We start from the raw sequence: 17,031 nt of genomic DNA, 5'->3' as shown, positions 1-17,031 counted from the left end.
TTTATTTTATTACAAATCTAAAACAAACAAGTAATTCTAAAGTAGTAGCAAACTTTATTAAAAATATTTTTCAATTAAGTAGAGATAAGTTACCTTCAGTCGGACTGGATCTTGATCGCCTAAATAATAATATTTTTGTGTGAATTTTGTTTTTTCCAACACACTTTTTCCAACAAATATTTTTAATGACATATATCTAAGTTAAGTAAATACATTATTATTTTAACATATTTATCAAAATCGATTTGTTGTTTAGTGCAATGAGAAACACACTATAATGAAAGAAAATTAATTTACTGTTCAGTCTGTGAACATTCGTAAAATTGGTGCAAAATAGTTTATAAAATAAAATTAGCATTTCCAGCACTTGAATTTAGTATATCAGATATATCACAATTTCTTGTCGATGACATACGAGTAAGATACTGTCAAATAAGTACTGTGACTTTTCTGGACTTTGCGGCGCATAGCACTGATCAATAATGAGCGATAAGATAATGATCACTGTATGGTCTAGTGCTAATTACAAGGAATTTCACGGTTGCTTTCAGCTCTATGTTTATCAAAAATAAATAAGCCACCTTAGGGACTCTTTCTGAGTCTCAATATGTAGCAGTAGTAACATCATCAAGTAGTTTGTGAAATTATAGATAATAATTACATTAGAATACTCTTGGACATTCTTGCGCTGAGAGATCGTAGCTTGTCATCGTATGACACCATGATATATTCACAAAGGACAAAGAGAAATAGAAATTCAAGAGGAATAATAAATCACTCGTATTTTGCGAATAACTTTCAATGCTGGTGGAAATGTCATACATTGTACTGTAGACACAAAAAGAAGCGTAAGTGAACATAGTTGAATATAACGGCACATTCTCTGTTTATTCCTCACACTGATGATTTTATAAAGTGTGTACGTGCTTTTTCGATAATCCTTGCTAACAGACGATAGCTGTAAAGAAACATTAGTTTTGAGCAAAATATTATTAAGTTAAGTACACTGTTATTATTATTATTATTATATTAAATTATTGTCTTATTTGCAGACAACTTGCTAAAATTTATATTTTTCGTGCATTTTATATAAATACAGTATAAAAAATTTTTAGCGGCAATATTTGAAGCTAATTACATAGTGTAAATTAAATCATAAATAAATAGAACCGCGGTTCTACTAAACATTTCCAACTCTTTGGTTTTACATATTCTACTTTTCCATTCTCTGTTCCAGTACAATTCGTTACGAAACAGTGACATCAATGACATGGATTTCCAAAATGTGAATCCGCTAAATGTACGGCTGAACTTGGTGTCCGGCAATTTGTTACCAATGACCGCCGACAATTCGTCGTTTCCGATATTTTGGAAAATATACAGCGTTCTGGTATGGCTGCTCGAAATAGTGCAAACATGCGTGTTAATCCCCGGGTGTATTTTTGTGCCGAAAGAAAAGGCTCTGAAAGATGGTCTAATCGGTATTGTGGTTACCATGGAAGTGGCATCTACAATCATACGAATTCACGCATGTAGAGGATTGGTGCAGCAATTAATTCAGAAACTGAATGACATTCTGAGCGTGGAGGACGAAATGATGAGGAGTATAGTGACAACGACTATAAAATCGATGGAGATTCCCCTTAAGTTTTACTGGTCGGCCGGCGTGACGTCCATAGTACTGTGGAGTAGTTCACCGTTTGTAGTGGCCTTTCAAAAAAATTTCTTTTTCTACGTAGATTATAGGATGCCAGTTGTCTACTCCACAGAGCCATTCACGACCGGTATCTTTGTGTTTGGAAGTATCATCGTGCTGATGAGCAGCGCGTATATTTTTACGAAGAAAGTCGGCGTGGAAAGCTACGTAATAAATGTGATATTGCTGATAACGGCACACTATAAATACACCGCATTAAAACTATCTATGATATTTCAAGATAGATTGCTTCAGAGTGATGATCATAGCGAATTTAATATAAAGAAATGTTATCTTAATGCAGAAGAAAAAATAAATTATTACGTAGAAGAAGAAATAAAAGCTTTATGTCGGCATCATAATACGATCATTCAGTAAGATTATTTTTTAAATTTCTCGAAAATATTATAAGTACCAAAAACCTTTAGTTTTAATTAAACCTGCTTTTAATATTTGTGTTGGTTTATAATGTTTGATATTTTATTTAAAAAATAAATAAGTGTTACTAAATTATACAAAAATCATTGCAATATGTATAATTTAAATTTATTATTATAATTATCCTGTGATACAATGGTAATTGTTATTTTTCTTATTATCGTATGTGGTGTTTTTTGTTTCAGCATAATGGTAATGCTAAGAAAACTACTGTCTTTAAATATTAGTTTAATATATGTAATAAACGTTTTTCGGTTCTGCTGTATTGCTATCATGATGATTTCAGTTAGTAACAATCTTTAATACTAATTTATACTCTTGGAATATGTGCTAAATCTAAAGACAGCATAATGTTATTGCATCTTATCAGTTACTCAGGTAGAACAGCAAGTCACAATAATGTCAAAATGATGGCAAAATGACGATTTTTAGATTTTTCCATCATTTTTTATGTCATTTTGATATCATTGCGATTTTCTGTTTTACTTGGATAGTATATTACCGATGCGCTCTATTTTTTGGTAAATTTTAGATACCGTCAATAACTTTGTGGGAAGGATTATCGCTTATACCGTACGCAGTCGGTGGGGTTGTGGAGCTCTACATACTATGTTATTGTGTGCAACAGTTACTAGATGCGGTAGGCTTTGTTGCACTACTTCTAAATAATATACACGTTACATACAAAATGAGATTAAACTAAGAAATGTTTGTAATTAATAAAAATGTTCTATGATATGTATAATTTTCTCTTTATTTCTAATTTAGAGTGCTGAAATAACGGATAATGCATTTCACGAGGGATGGTACCAATATGGAAAGTCCATAAAACGTACATTTATGTTTATGATAATGTCTAATAATTTAGATATTAAACTGTCAACGTTTGGAAAGTACAATTTATCTTTATCTTCATTTATGGCGGTGAGCTTTATGTACATTTCATGTCTCATTAACGTATCTAGTATTCTATTAATACTGTAACAGATATTATTACAAATTTTTGCATAATATTTTAGATTTTAAATCAGTCATATTCAATCGCGCTTTTGCTATTAAGAACTTAAGGAATGCGTTGTTGCACAGATTTTATACAGTAAGTATACTTCTTATTAAAATATAAAGATTAGAAATGACGCTTGTGAGGCTACTTTCTGTTATCTTAAGTACATAATTTTTGTTTCAGTAAAAATAATGTTACAATGTACAATGTATTAAGCTTAGCAATTGATTAAGAATTTAAATAAACAGTAAGCAAATGTAGTATAAAATGTAGATTGCACTGTGACAGATAATTGTGTAGAAATAAAATTTCCGATTATTTATAGCAATATAAAATTTGAAGTTTGCAGTAGCATTCTCATATTTTAAAACACCGGCCATATATTTTTAATTAATGACATTTTTTAATAAAAAGAGAAATTTCTTATATAATTAGTGCTTTACTTTAATACTTCTAAGAGAATTTATCATTGACAGAACATCTAATAGTGTAAATTAAATCATTATAATAACAATTTACGATAAAAATCAGCTTATGACAGACGAAGAATTATCGTGGAAAATTGCACAGATTGGCATGACGAAGTATCTTGTGTCAGGCAATGTCACGTTGCGCGGATTTTAGATTTGTGGCTTTGAGGAAATTGATAATCTTAAATTAACTAATGTATTATAAGATAATCGTCGCTTCATAGCGCATGATGATAATTATACAAGTAAACGCACAATCGCTTTTGCCCAAAGAACAAAGAAAAATTTCTATTCTATTTTTTCTATAAATCGCCATTCATTATCGCGACATGTCTTATATTCATACGTATTCCTTTATATTCATACGTATATAGTGGACAACTCTTCTTTCTAATTTATTAGTTACCCAGTAAAGCGCTATGTTATTACCGATAATTCAACCGCGACGCGCCCCTTCTAATTATAGGACAAACTCTGATAATTACAAGGAAAGGAACTTGTTTCCGCTTTAAATACGCCGTCACATGATGATGACTAACATATGGATAAAAGACAGAAATAATACAAGAGGGCTACTTAATTGTTCAAGGTGTACTAGTAATTTTTAAATATCAACAGAAATGCATAGTATATTTTTATGGACAGAAATGAGTGTGTGTGCATCAATAGAAATATAACAGAGGTAAGGTATACGTACTTATGAATTGTATGTACATGTTCCTCTAACACATAGTACTGAAAGTAGATCATTCATAAGACAAATGTGCACATTAAGGACAATTTTAGTTAAATTAAATTAAATTGTCTTTCTAAATTTTAAGAAATTTTAGCTTAAGAAGAAGCATTGCTAATTAAATTTAACTAAATAAGTTTTTTGACAATTTCGAGTACTAAAATAAAGTAATATTACAAAATCTATATAAATTAAATCTTAATGTGTCCACGTTTACTGAATTTTATTTAATTCATGGACAGAATAAAACTGCATAAATAAGAAGAAATAGAAAGAATCAATCGAAACCTCAATTATTACGCTTTTTATTTTACAATTTTTGTTTATTTTCAATATATTGGAAGATATACAACTTCTTTTCGTGTGATTGTTCCACGTGGTTTACAAGGTTACATTAATCCCCGGTTGTTTCTTAGTACCGAAAGCTAAAGCGTTTAACTATGGAGTTATATCGTTGGTCGTCATGACAGAAGCAGTTTTCGTAATTGCACGAATTCACGCGTGCACAACACTGTTGCAAGAATTGATACGGAAATTGAATGAAATCCTAAGCGTTAAAAATAAGAACATGAAGAATATCGTAATAAATAGATTCTAAAGCCCATGGAAAAGCCACACAAAATTTACCTGGTGCTTAATTGGCACAACTGCTGCCTTAATCTGGTGCGGTATATCGGTCCTACTGATTTTTCAAAAGACTGAATTCTATTATGTGGATTTGAAAAATTCGGCCTTGTGCACCAAAGAACCATTCAGTGGCCACCAATCTATGTATATTTTTTCAAGAAAGTCAGCGTCGATCGATGTCTATACAACACACGTGATATCATTGGTAACGGCGCAGTATCAATACATTACTTTCAGACTTGTATCGACATTTCGCAACAATGAACAGCGGGATAACAGTAGTTCTCCAGAAAATAATTCCAGAGTGGATTCTTCCACAGAGAAGGAGGTAAAATATTTTATGTCGGCAACATATCGAAGTTATATAAAGTAAAAGTGCGTTATCTACAATTGATTAATAATATTGCAAATTGTCTGAAAATTTTGAATTATACACACATTTTATCTATAATATGTGTATATAATTCAAAAATTATATATATATACCTAACATAATATGGAATTCTATAACACAACATATAGGTAAATATATTCATTTACCTTTTGTAATATAATGGATATAAATGTATTGTGTTTTAGCCTAACATTAATGTTAAAGAAATTATTAGCTGTAAATGTCTCCTTCATATTATACGTGAATAACATTTTTCGTTTCTGCTTTCTTGGTGTCATGTTGACTACTGCGAGTAACGATTTATAACATCACTTTAAAAATACATTCGCACGATTATTTAAATATAATATATAATGTTATTGGATCAGTTATGGTATAACAACGATGTTTATGATACTGTAGATATCGGCGTCTTTCATAGAAGAATTAATGGTAATCATCCGGTACGGATCCGGCTCAGTAATGTAGTTCTATATATTGTGTGCTTGTTTTCCAAGATTATCAGAAGCAGATTTATTTTAACGTGCAACGTTAAGCATGATCAAGAGTGAAAGTTTATTAATAATTTTTAAATTAATGACAGAAATTAATTCTCTTTTTCGAGTCGTTACTCACAATCGCAATATTTATAAGCAAAATAGTTATTATTATTAATCCTTCTAATCATGTTTCAATAGCCATGTTAACAAAAATATTTGTATTTAACTAAAAGTTATTGTATTATTATATATAATTATGAATAATTATAAATATAAAGTTAATAAGTTGAGTATAATATAATTAAAAATTGTAAATTGTATAATTATTTCGTTTTTGTTGAATGTAGAGTACAGACATAACGGACGAAGTATATATTTTATGAAGACTGAAATCGACTCAGCCTTTAAAACGTACATTCCTGATATGATGGCTGATATAATGGCTAGTATAATAATATGGATCTTAGAATTGCATTATTTGAAAATTTCAACTTATCTTTACCTTCATTTATGTCGGTAAGATATATGATCAATACGTGCTATGTAATTAGTAATTTATTTTGTCAATAAAAGATAGTTTTCTATAATTTTGAAATATCTTTTATAAATCAATCATATTTATTTGCTCTTCTGATATTAAAAATGAAATAAAAATTGACGAAGGCAATGATATATATTCCTAAAATGGTAATTATAATTATGTTATAAATACGAAAAATTCTTTTGCTTTTTATTAAAATTTGTGATTATTATTAAAATTTTTATTTTAGCATAAAAAATAATAACAAATAGCAATTAATATTATTTATCACTTAAAAATTAAAAAATTAGAGACTATAATTCGGTATATGAGTAATACTAGTTACAAAGATATATCTCCTTATTTAGGAAAAATACAAGTTTATTTATGAATATGAGACATGTGTTTGCAATTTATTACAACAGGATCAGTTGGTGGACCCAAGGAAAATAGATTTACAAGAAGTTGAGATAAAGAATATAAATTTATTTCACTTACGGACGTTCGATTTTACTAACGGATTTCCCACAATTGTTGGCACAGGCTCTCCGGCGACCGACGCCGTCCAAATTTGAGATAATTCCCGAGACATCAAGATACTAACAAGCAATCCACTTAAATATACTAATTTACAATTGAGCTCCTCGAAATTTACAATTAACTCCTCGAAGGCCAACCGCACGCTTCAACAGACGGAAGGGCAATGTCTCTTCCCTTCTTCCTGATTGCTACGCGGTCCGTTTCCCTCTCGCTGGGTTCTCTGCTCGATAGAGATCGATAATAGCTGCTTTCCATTTACATCAAAACTCAGATAATTCTCACTTGTGACGTCACGTTCTTTTTGCATGCTGGCAAGTGAGATTCAACTGAGTTTTTATCCACAATCGAGACCATGTGCTTTAATGAATCTAATAGACTCACATTAAAAGTGAGGCTATGAATCTGTATTATTATGCGATAGCTTTGTCACCAAAATAAGCAGGTAAATACAAAATGACATATCTTACCTGAGTATAAAATACTCACATAACTGAGTGACTTAGATCACTTGAGTGTAAATGGAAAGCAACTATTATCGATCTTTCCACGCACGCGTCTCCGAAACTCGACGGCGCTTGCTAATACGCGCGAAATTAAACGAACACCTAAGACACTAAACCACACAAACATACAGACACAAGGATTGAGGATTAACATTAAGCGTGAAGTTTTCGACAATTCTTCGAAGAGTAAAGCGTTGACGTCGAGAGAAATCTTACTATCTCAATTTCCTGTCACACAACAAAAAAGGGAATTTTGATACTCGTCTTTACCTACTTCTTAAAAATTATCACTGATAGAACATCAAATAGTAATTAAATAAAAATGACAACTTACATTAAGGATCAGCTTGCAACCGATAGAATCGTTAAATATTGTACAGACTGGTCGGAGTACTTTGCGCGTGTCAGGCAAGATCATTTTGTGCGTATTTTAGATTTTGTGAGTCTGTGAGGACTCCGCAGCATTCTTGGACTGACAATGTACCATAAGATAATAGTCGCTTTATAGCGCATTAATAATTGCTAAGTAAGATCACAGTCGCGTTCGACAGTGAATATATATAGTGAGACCTATATCCTCTATAAATCGTCATTCATATCGCGATGTTTCTTTATAAACTTCTATAGGTACAATATTTCGTACATATCATAAATATCGTCTTTCTAAATAAACAGCTACCCAGTACACCCCTACGTTATTACCGATAATTCATCCGCGATGCACCCCTCCAATTATAGGACAAACTCTGATTATAAGGAAAGAAACTTGTTTCCGCTTTAAATATACCGTCACGTGAAGATGAATAATATATAGATAAATGATAGAAATAATACAAAGGGGGCTACGAAATTGTTCGAAGTGCGCATTAGTACAATTTTATCGTCAAATATCGTCAGAAATACTTCGCATACCTACTTCTAGACAGAAAGGAGCGTGTGCATCAATGTGAAACAAGGGTAAGATACTCGCACTGTGAATTGTCATATTTCTCTAACGTATACTGAAGGTAGTTCCTCTATAAGACAGTATATTAAAAACAACTGTAACTAAAAACTATCTTTCTTTACTTTAAAAAACTTTAGTTTAAATAGAAATATTGCTAATTAAGTTTTGTCATAATTTTAAGTAAAATACCTCTTGTAACATTAAAATAATATTACGAAATCTGAATTAAGTCTTAATCTGGCCACTTTTAGTGAGTTTTATTTGATGCATGGACGCGAAAAAAAATGCATAAATAAGAAATAGAATGGATCATTCAACGTCTCACAATTATTACACTTTTAACTTTACAGAACAATTTCTATACGCGTTATAAAGTTCTCGCGATACCGAGTTAATGCAGCAATGGACTTCCAAAGCGTAAATCCCTTAAACGTTCGGTTAAACTTGCTTTCGGGCAATCTGCTACCGATGACCAACAATTCGTCATTTTCAACATTCTGGAGGATATACAGCGCTTGCGTGTGGTTGTTTGAACTGTTTTACGTAGTCACATTAATCCTCGGTTGCTTCTTCGTGCCGATAGAGAAAATAATGGACGGAATAATTATCTTGATCGTCATAGCGGAAGCAAACTTTGTAATCATGCGAATATTCTCGCAGACAGCACTAGTAGAGCAACTGATAGGAAAACTGAATGATACGTTGAACATTGGAGACGAGAACATGAGGAATATCGTAATAACGAATATAAAACCTATGGAGACTCCATTCAAATTTTACTTAGTGATCGGCACGTTTTCCGCTTCCTTCTGGTGCTGCATGTCGCTTCCGTTGATTTTTGAAAAAAATCAATTTTACTACTCGGATTTTAAAGCACCGGGCGTTTATTCCAAGGAGCCATTTTCCGTCGATATTTATCTGATCGGTACCGTGATAACATTGATCAACAATATATATATTTTTGTAAAGAAGGTCAGCGTGGATGTTTATATTACGCATTTGATATCATTGATAACGGCGCAGTATCAATACATTGCTTCGAGGTTTGTATTGGCATTTCGGAATTGTAGCCAACAAGCAGATAACTGCAATGTTCTAGAAAGTAATTTTAGGGTAGATTCGTCTATAGAGAAGGAGATAAAGAACTTATGTCGGCAACACAACAATATGGTGTAGTAAGTGCACTTAAGTAACCTAATGTAAAATTCTATTTCATTACAAGTAATGTAATATGGCATTCTATAATATATCAATACATTAATACTCTCTGTACTAACATTTTATATAATATTGTTGATATAGATGCATTCTCTGTTTCAGCATAACGTTAATGCTAAAGAAATTACTATCTGTAAATATCGTTATTATGTATGTGAATAATGTTTTTCGATTCTGCTTTCTTGGTGTCATGTTAAGTAGAGTGAGTAATAATTTATGACATCAGTTACTTTAGAAATGCGTTCGCAATTATACATTGCAGATATAAGTAACAAGCACTGCTATTGAATTATTTCAAATTACTATCAGTTATAGTATAGCAGCGATGTTTGTCAAACCTCAGATATCGGCGTCTCTCTTGGAAGGTTCTATGGTCTTTATGTACGGATCCGGTTCAATAACGCAGTTCTATATATTGTGTAATTGTTTTCAGAAATTATCAGAAGCAGTAAGATTTATTTTAACATATATCATTATTCATTACATTTATTCAAGAGTAAAAGTTTCTTAATAATTTTTAAATCGGTGACAGGATTTAATTCTCTTTTTTTTGTTAAATGACTTATACTCGCTATATTTATGAGCAAGTTAAATAGCTAATAATCTTTTTAACCATGACTATGTTTACATAGCGGCTTATAATCCGGTTTAATTAACTACCGTATACTATCCAATCCAAAATTTTTCTTCTTTTGATCATAATAATCATTTACAATTAGATATGAGCCTTTTTTGATACTTAAATTACAACTTTTAGTATATTCATATATATGTATAATAGAGGTACCGAAAAGTAAGGTCAACCAACTAGAAGGAGGTGAAAGAGAAGCCTGAGTAGGATAAAAAATGTACGTAAACTTTTGTTGTATTTGCTATGGTTTAGTAAATATAGCTAATACTTCAAAATAGTACTTCAAAGCGATGCCTTTCTCATTTGCGGAATATGAAGACATTTATGGGTGCTTGATTTGAGAAATTATTCAAACTTTAACTTGCAATATCTCGCTTAATATTAAAGATATCCAAAAACTGTAATGTTCAGAGTACCAAAATAGGTACATATTTAAATGATCGTTAGAATCAAAAGAAGAATAATTTTGGATTGGATAGTGTACGGCAGTTATTAAACCAGATTATAAGCCGCTGTGTAAACGTAGTCCGTGTTTGATTAGAAATGTTAAAAAAATATTTTATTTAAGTAAAAAATATGTCCAATTATGAACATAAATTATTAAATTGAGCATATTCTACAATTGAAAATTATAAAATGTATTATTTTGTTTGTATCAAATTTAGACTTCAGACATAACAGATAAAGCATTTCACGAAGACTGGTATCGATTCAATTTTTCCGTAAAACGTATATTCATGATGGTGATAATGGCTAGTAACAATATGGATCTTAGAATTTCATTATTTAAAAACTTCAACTTATCTTTACCTTCATTCATGTCGGTAAGATTTATGAATAATATGTGCTATAAATTTATCATAGCTTATTTTATCAGTATTTAAAAAAATAATAGGTAGTGTTGTATAATTTTTGTTCAAATATCTTTTTAGGTTTTAAATCAATCATATTCTATTGCCCTTCTGTTATTAAGAATGCGATAAGAAATGACAAAGGCAATAATATATATTTCTGAAATATATAGTAACTATTATTGTTATGTTATAAGTGGAAAACTTTTTTAGTTTTATTAATATTTGTAGTTTTTATTTTCGTATAAGGAATAGTGACAAATAGCTTTTTCGCAACACCTCCACGGAAAGTTCGACTTTCCATGCCTGTAGAGAGGGGCAAAAGTGGCCAATTTCACGCCAGGGCTTACTTTCCTCCCTAGGGAAGAAAATTGATACTTTCCGTAACAACTTTCCGTCCGCTATACCGGGTGGAAAGTATCAATTTTCTTCCCTAGGGAGGAAAGTAAGCCCTGGCGTGAAATTGGCCACTTTCGCCCCTTTCTAGGCATGGAAGTCGAACATTTCCGTAAAGGTGTTGTGAAAAATATCGTGTGTACCTCGGGTCAAAAGCTTTTTTCGAGGAAAAACGCTACTTTCTCCCCTTGGTGCACAATATACTATTAATGTTTATCACTTGTAAATTAAAAAATTAATAGTTAAATCAGAATATAATATCAAAATAAAAGTAATATTTGTTGCAAAGGTATGTCTTTTTATTATAGAATTTAGGAAAAATAAAAGTTTATTTATCAACATAGAAAATGTGTTTTTACAATGTATTATAATATTTTTATGTGACATAATATTTAATATGCGGTTAATGATAAAATTATAACATTTTATAAAGAAACCAATTCTTATCTCTCAAAAATCTACTGTCTTTAATAGTATATACAGTTTACTATAGCATTTATAGATTTGCAAAGTTAAACGCAATATTTAATTTGTATCTATTTATGTAACAGCAATATCTGTATTGAATTTAGTACAATAATTATCGTTATATTGTCACAATATATTAAAATCTTCTACTTTTTAATTTTCCTACGGTCTTTTTATTAAATAAAAAATTGAGGACAAACCTGAAGTATCAGCTTGTAGGATATGAGGATTTAATTCGTAGATAAGCCCCTTTTGAAATGTTTGCAGTAGTATTTCGCAGTATTAAACCAGGTTAATCTGTAGTCTCAAGTTGACGAAGTTCACTTTGAGACATGGTCAGGTTTCGATACTTCGCAACGGTCGACGAAGTGCTATAAGATAATCGTTCCTTCACAGTAATAGGAAGTTTACAGTCACGTGCATCTCTCTACAATAAACATAATGAAACAGATCATACTGTTATAAATATTCATATATTATTGCAACATTTAGCCATAAACTTCTTCATTTGCCTGCGACAATATCTCTCTAAGTCTTTATTCGAGAAAATATTATTGATGTCTCTGCTTAATTGCGATTGAAAGTAACAGAATATCTTCTGTCTCTTTGTACGATAACGTATAATATACCAATGACAGCCCAGCAGAAAAGTAGTGACCGAAGGGGACTAATGAATAGCTGTAGATCCATGATCGGCTGAGGGCGACTTTCAAAACGCTACAGAAATTCGACGTATAAATCGAAAAGAAGCGTGCGCGCGATGATAAGATCATAATATGGGACGAACAGCTTCTATGTTGTCCCTTCTATATTGTACCGCTTTAGTATTAAACATATAGTGGCAGTCGTACGTAAACTATATCCAAATATCACGAATATTTAAAACGAAAGCCCATTGTCTAACTTTAATCACAAAGAAGAATTGCCGAGAATATGGATTTTCAAAACGTTAATCCCCTGAACGTTCGCTTAAACGTTCTCTCGGGCAACTTGCTGCCCTTGAAACCAGGTGACTCGCGATTTCCTACAACATGGAGGGTATACAGCGTATTGGTGTGGCTGATTGAAATAGTTCTAACAATCGTGTTAATTGCCGGACTGATCCTGGTATCACGGGAAAAAGCGCTGAACGATGGCACAATTCTCTGTGTAGTTACTGTAGATGTGTTTTTTATGGCCGCGCGGATTCACTCGCGCAGGCAGCTGGTGAATCGACTGATTCGGAAACTGAACGACACTCTACGCTTTGCGGACGAGACTATGAAGAACGTTGTGACAACGACTCTGCAGCCTATGGAGAATCCGCTCAAGTTTTACTGGCTGTCTGGCTGGTTGGGTGTCTTCGTGTGGGCCTGCTTACCATTTCTGTTGATCTTCAAAGAGGTTTCCTTCTCTTACGAGAACTACAGGACGCCAGCAGTCTTCTCCAAGCAGCCCTTCTCGTTTGAAGTCTTTTTACTGGGCAGCATCCTCCTACTGATCGGTAACATGTACATTTTTGTAAAAAAAGTCAGCTTGGATGTTTATATGATACATCTTGTACTACTGATAACGGCGCAGTATCGATTTATCTCTACAAAACTCGCGACAATATTTCGAGACGGAAACCCGCTAAGTTACTTCGATGAATCTCGTCAAAAGTACTGCTTCGGAATAGATCGATGGGTGGAGAAAGAAATGATAGCGTTATGTCGACATCACAACACTGTCGTTCAGTAAGTATAAATTTTGCTAAAGCTAAAACGTACTTATTGCTTAAGAGAAAATACTTATAAGAATGCATTGACAATGGCCAATTATATATTAAAGGAATTTTAAAAATGGACTTGATATTTTCTTCTCGATCTCTTAATTTTTATTTTAAAAAACCAGATTGCACTTTTATGTAGCTTTATGTTTAATTGTGTTATTATTTTGTCACATATTTTAATAATTTAAAATTAAATGTAATCAAATGTATTAATAATGAAGTAATTTGCGACATAATATAAGACGAAAATGTTTCTCGAAGGTTGAGCAATACAAGAAATAAAGATTTGGCGGATTAATAGAATTTCTATATTTAAACTAAATTCTAAATATAGAATATTAATAAAATATTTTATGATATATCTTATGTATACGAGAGCTTTGTTTTAGCTTATCATCTATGTTAAAGAAATTACTGTCTTTGAACTTCAGTATGATCTATGTGATCAGCGTCTTACGGTTTTGTTTTATCGGTATCAAGTTGAGTATAGTAAGTAACAAACGCTAATTACTCAATTAATGATTCTATTAATGTTGACAGTTAATATATAAGTGCATTGTAGACAATTGTTATCGGTTGATATAAATATGTATAATGGGGCATTCTTTGTCAAATCGGACACCCCCCCCCCCGTCCAAAAATGAGGGCAACTGAAAAATTTCTTTTAGGGCTCATTTTATAGCTATATGTATGTACTTTTGTTTTAACTCTGGCCTTTTTGAAAAACCAATATGGCGGACCCAATATGGCAACCAAAACCTGGAAAAACTGAACTTTAAAAAGCAATATCGCTCATTAGAGCGTACTGAAGCGGTTGCTTTTTTATGAAATCCAGTGGTACAGTGTTTTCTCCGTCCCTCGTAACGAATTTGTACTAAAAATATCAAATTTCAAAATGGCGGAATTTAAATGGTGGCCAAATGCCAAGAAAATGGTAGAAAATGATGATATCATTAACTGAGACTTATACTGTTCATTACCACAGGGACGAAGAAAACACTGTACCACTGGATTTCATAAAAAAGCAACCGCTTTAGTACGCTCTAATGAGCGATATTGCTTTTTAAAGTTCAGTTTCCCCAGGTTTTGGCCGCTATATTGGGTTCGCCATATTGGTTTTTCAAAAAGACCAGAGTTAAAACGAAAGTATTATATGCATATAGCTATAAAATAAGCCCTAAAAGAAATTTTTCGGTTGCCCTCAATTTTGGACAGGGGGCGTGTCCGATTTGACAAAGAATGCCCCGTATATATATAATTTATTTATTTATAAATTATATTATATAAATGATATATTTTTACATGTCTTCAGGTACCATCGACAAATTTGCCGGAAGCTCTTTCGATTGTCATGTTTGCGTGTGGCTCAATAGTGCAATTATACATGTTGTGTTCTTGCGTTCAACAATTGCTAGATGCGGTAAGTTGTAATATAATATTTACAAAAACTTATTTTTTTCATAGTAAGTTTTTAAAATTATAACTATATTCATTTATACATTGATTATATTAACCTTTCCCCGGCTTATTCCACCGATCCTCCGCCGATCCTCCGCCGATCCTCTGCCGCGGCGCCGGCCGGCGTCCACTCCACCGATCCTCCGCCGATTCTCCGCCAACCTTCCGCTGGCCTGCGTCCACTCCACCGATCCTCCGCCAATTCTCCGCCGACCCTCCGCCGGCCGGCGTCTTCATTTATTTTTTATTATTAAAATTAAATTTAGAAAAAAAGCTTTTTAGTATAGACCCCTATCTAAACCCTCTCTTACTTTTTTGATCGTAGACGGTTTTTTTTTACTTTAAGTTATATTTTTCTCTCTAAAATCTCTATATATATAGAGAGATATATATTTATTTTGCCCGCGCATCGCGCGGATGTAGCCTCGATCCGCTGACCCGCCATTTTTTGCTCACTTTCATTTTTTGGCTTTTAACAATGTTTTTCTAATGCTTTTTTTCCCTCTCGGTCTTTTTTCGTTTCGCATTAGTAGAAATTTTCCCAATTGAACTTCTTTTTTGGGGAGACATCTTAATATCTAAATTATAAACCTAACTGGAAAGTAAGAAATGTAATATCTGCAATGCTTAATAATTTCTAGAAAACAATTTTCAATCTGTCAAACATATTTTAATTCAAGATATATAATTTTAATGCTATATCTATTATTATCTGACCTCCTAGATTGACGAAATAAAAGCTGTTTTTCGTATTTGTAATCACGGAAATTCGATATCCAGAGAACGATCAGCATTGCGTAGAAAAGAAAGATATCCCAGGCACAGGAAAATTCTCAGCGTGAAGGCTCAAGCAAAACGATGATCGTCTTTTTTAGAGAACGTTTAATTTTTCAGTTCTATACTCTACGTCGAACATGATAGAATAATAATATCACAAATTAAATCGATCGTCAAATTTTAAACGCAACTGATGCTAATATAAGCATTCTTTCCCAACAGAACTTTTCCCCTTGCTTCGAGCCCTTCCCAAAACCCTCTACGGGCTAATTTATTAGACCGTAGACGATGTTTTTTCCCCGAATACTAATATTTACCCCCAAAAAATTTTTTTTTAAAAGGACCTTTTTTAGACAATTTTGTATGGGGGCCCCTTGTCCCCGGGCTCAGACCCCTTCTTAAAACCCTCTACGGTCTAAGTTAGAGTATCATGAGATACTATAGCAAATTTGGTTGTTTTAATTTAAAAACTGTAGATTTACATAGCGGACAAACATACATACATACATACATTCATTTTGATATATATAGAGATTACTAATTCTATTCTTTTCTCTATCTTTGTACATTTAAAAAAATAATTGTCAAATATACATATATTTAATTTGTGACTCTTAAGTTTTGATCTAAATATTGCATGCAGCAACAGTATTTATGAACAATAATTAGTAATTATATGAATTAATTATTTATTATTTTTGTATGTTTCATTTAGAGTCAGCAAATGACGAATATAGCATTTCACGAAAAGTGGTACCAGTTTGGACCATCTGTGCAACGTACATTCATGTTGATGATAATAAGTAACAATTTAGAGTGCAAGCTCTCGACGTGCAAGAAATTTAATTTGTCTCTACCCTCATTTATGACGGTGAGAGTTAATGTATTTTCTATATTTTTACCAGTAATGATATTATATTAGAATTTTATGTCTGTGTGTTTCTCCAAATTTCTTCTGGCAATCTTTTAGATCTTAAATCAATCGTATTCGATTGCTCTTCTTCTCTTACGAGTACATGAATAGTAATGAAGGATATATAGATTACTTAAATGCGGCATTTCTGAAATCAAAACTTTATTTTTGAAACTAATGGTAATAAATTTGTGGCTAATTTAATTAAAATTAGTAATTA

The 17,031-nt window shown here is 32.0% G+C and overlaps 3 protein-coding genes and 1 pseudogene across 4 annotated transcripts; all 4 read left to right on the top strand.

The window, feature by feature from the left end:
- Nucleotides 1-1,058: 1,058 nt before the first annotated feature.
- On the top strand, nt 1,059-3,568 carry LOC139787498 (uncharacterized). Of its 2 annotated transcripts, XM_071726596.1 has the most exons (6): nt 1,059-2,070; nt 2,320-2,419; nt 2,667-2,774; nt 2,903-3,058; nt 3,154-3,230; nt 3,321-3,568. In XM_071726596.1, the coding sequence occupies exons 1-5, from the start codon at nt 1,271-1,273 to the stop codon at nt 3,199-3,201; spliced, it is 1,212 nt and encodes a 403-aa protein (XP_071582697.1). In that variant the 5' UTR covers nt 1,059-1,270; the 3' UTR covers nt 3,202-3,230; nt 3,321-3,568. The 2 variants fall into 2 exon arrangements, with proteins under 2 accessions (XP_071582697.1, XP_071582696.1); XM_071726595.1 differs by lacking the exon at nt 3,321-3,568 and having other exon boundaries at nt 2,903-3,214.
- A 1,541-nt stretch (nt 3,569-5,109) lies between these two features.
- Nucleotides 5,110-5,739, top strand: LOC139787486 (uncharacterized; annotated as a pseudogene).
- A 3,012-nt stretch (nt 5,740-8,751) lies between these two features.
- On the top strand, nt 8,752-11,438 carry LOC139787497 (uncharacterized). The gene is made up of 5 exons (XM_071726594.1): nt 8,752-9,524; nt 9,670-9,769; nt 9,911-10,015; nt 10,864-11,022; nt 11,131-11,438. The coding sequence occupies exons 1-5, from the start codon at nt 8,752-8,754 to the stop codon at nt 11,179-11,181; spliced, it is 1,188 nt and encodes a 395-aa protein (XP_071582695.1). The 3' UTR covers nt 11,182-11,438.
- A 1,408-nt stretch (nt 11,439-12,846) lies between these two features.
- Nucleotides 12,847-16,964, top strand: LOC139787496 (uncharacterized). The gene is made up of 5 exons (XM_071726593.1): nt 12,847-13,628; nt 14,053-14,152; nt 14,976-15,083; nt 16,614-16,769; nt 16,869-16,964. The coding sequence occupies exons 1-5, from the start codon at nt 12,847-12,849 to the stop codon at nt 16,920-16,922; spliced, it is 1,200 nt and encodes a 399-aa protein (XP_071582694.1). The 3' UTR covers nt 16,923-16,964.
- The last annotated feature ends 67 nt before the right edge of the window (nt 16,965-17,031 follow it).

Source organism: Temnothorax nylanderi, unplaced genomic scaffold (genome assembly GCF_030848795.1).
Source record: "Temnothorax nylanderi isolate EJ_2023f unplaced genomic scaffold, tnyl_v1.0 TNYL_tig0010_pilon, whole genome shotgun sequence".
In the NCBI taxonomy this organism is placed as follows: Eukaryota; Metazoa; Arthropoda; class Insecta; order Hymenoptera; family Formicidae; genus Temnothorax; species Temnothorax nylanderi.
The sequence above is the reverse complement of the archived record's forward strand: the minus strand, read 5'-3'. Positions and strand labels throughout refer to the sequence as shown.

What these genes read in the sequence shown, in the direction of transcription:
- LOC139787497 (XM_071726594.1), top strand. Translation starts at nt 8,752, where the DNA reads ATGGACTTCCAAAGCGTAAATCCCTTAAACGTTCGGTTAAACTTGCTT. An exon ending in TTCAGAAATTATCAGAAGCA is followed by an intron (nt 10,016 to 10,863) that starts GTAAGATTTATT and finishes TATCAAATTTAG; the next exon opens with ACTTCAGACATAACAGATAA. An exon ending in CTTTACCTTCATTCATGTCG is followed by an intron (nt 11,023 to 11,130) that starts GTAAGATTTATG and finishes ATATCTTTTTAG; the next exon opens with GTTTTAAATCAATCATATTC.
- LOC139787498 (XM_071726595.1), top strand. Translation starts at nt 1,271, where the DNA reads ATGGATTTCCAAAATGTGAATCCGCTAAATGTACGGCTGAACTTGGTG. An exon ending in TTGCTATCATGATGATTTCA is followed by an intron (nt 2,420 to 2,666) that starts GTTAGTAACAAT and finishes GGTAAATTTTAG; the next exon opens with ATACCGTCAATAACTTTGTG. An exon ending in TGCAACAGTTACTAGATGCG is followed by an intron (nt 2,775 to 2,902) that starts GTAGGCTTTGTT and finishes TTTCTAATTTAG; the next exon opens with AGTGCTGAAATAACGGATAA.
- LOC139787496 (XM_071726593.1), top strand. Translation starts at nt 12,847, where the DNA reads ATGGATTTTCAAAACGTTAATCCCCTGAACGTTCGCTTAAACGTTCTC. An exon ending in TCGGTATCAAGTTGAGTATA is followed by an intron (nt 14,153 to 14,975) that starts GTAAGTAACAAA and finishes ACATGTCTTCAG; the next exon opens with GTACCATCGACAAATTTGCC. An exon ending in CTCTACCCTCATTTATGACG is followed by an intron (nt 16,770 to 16,868) that starts GTGAGAGTTAAT and finishes GCAATCTTTTAG; the next exon opens with ATCTTAAATCAATCGTATTC.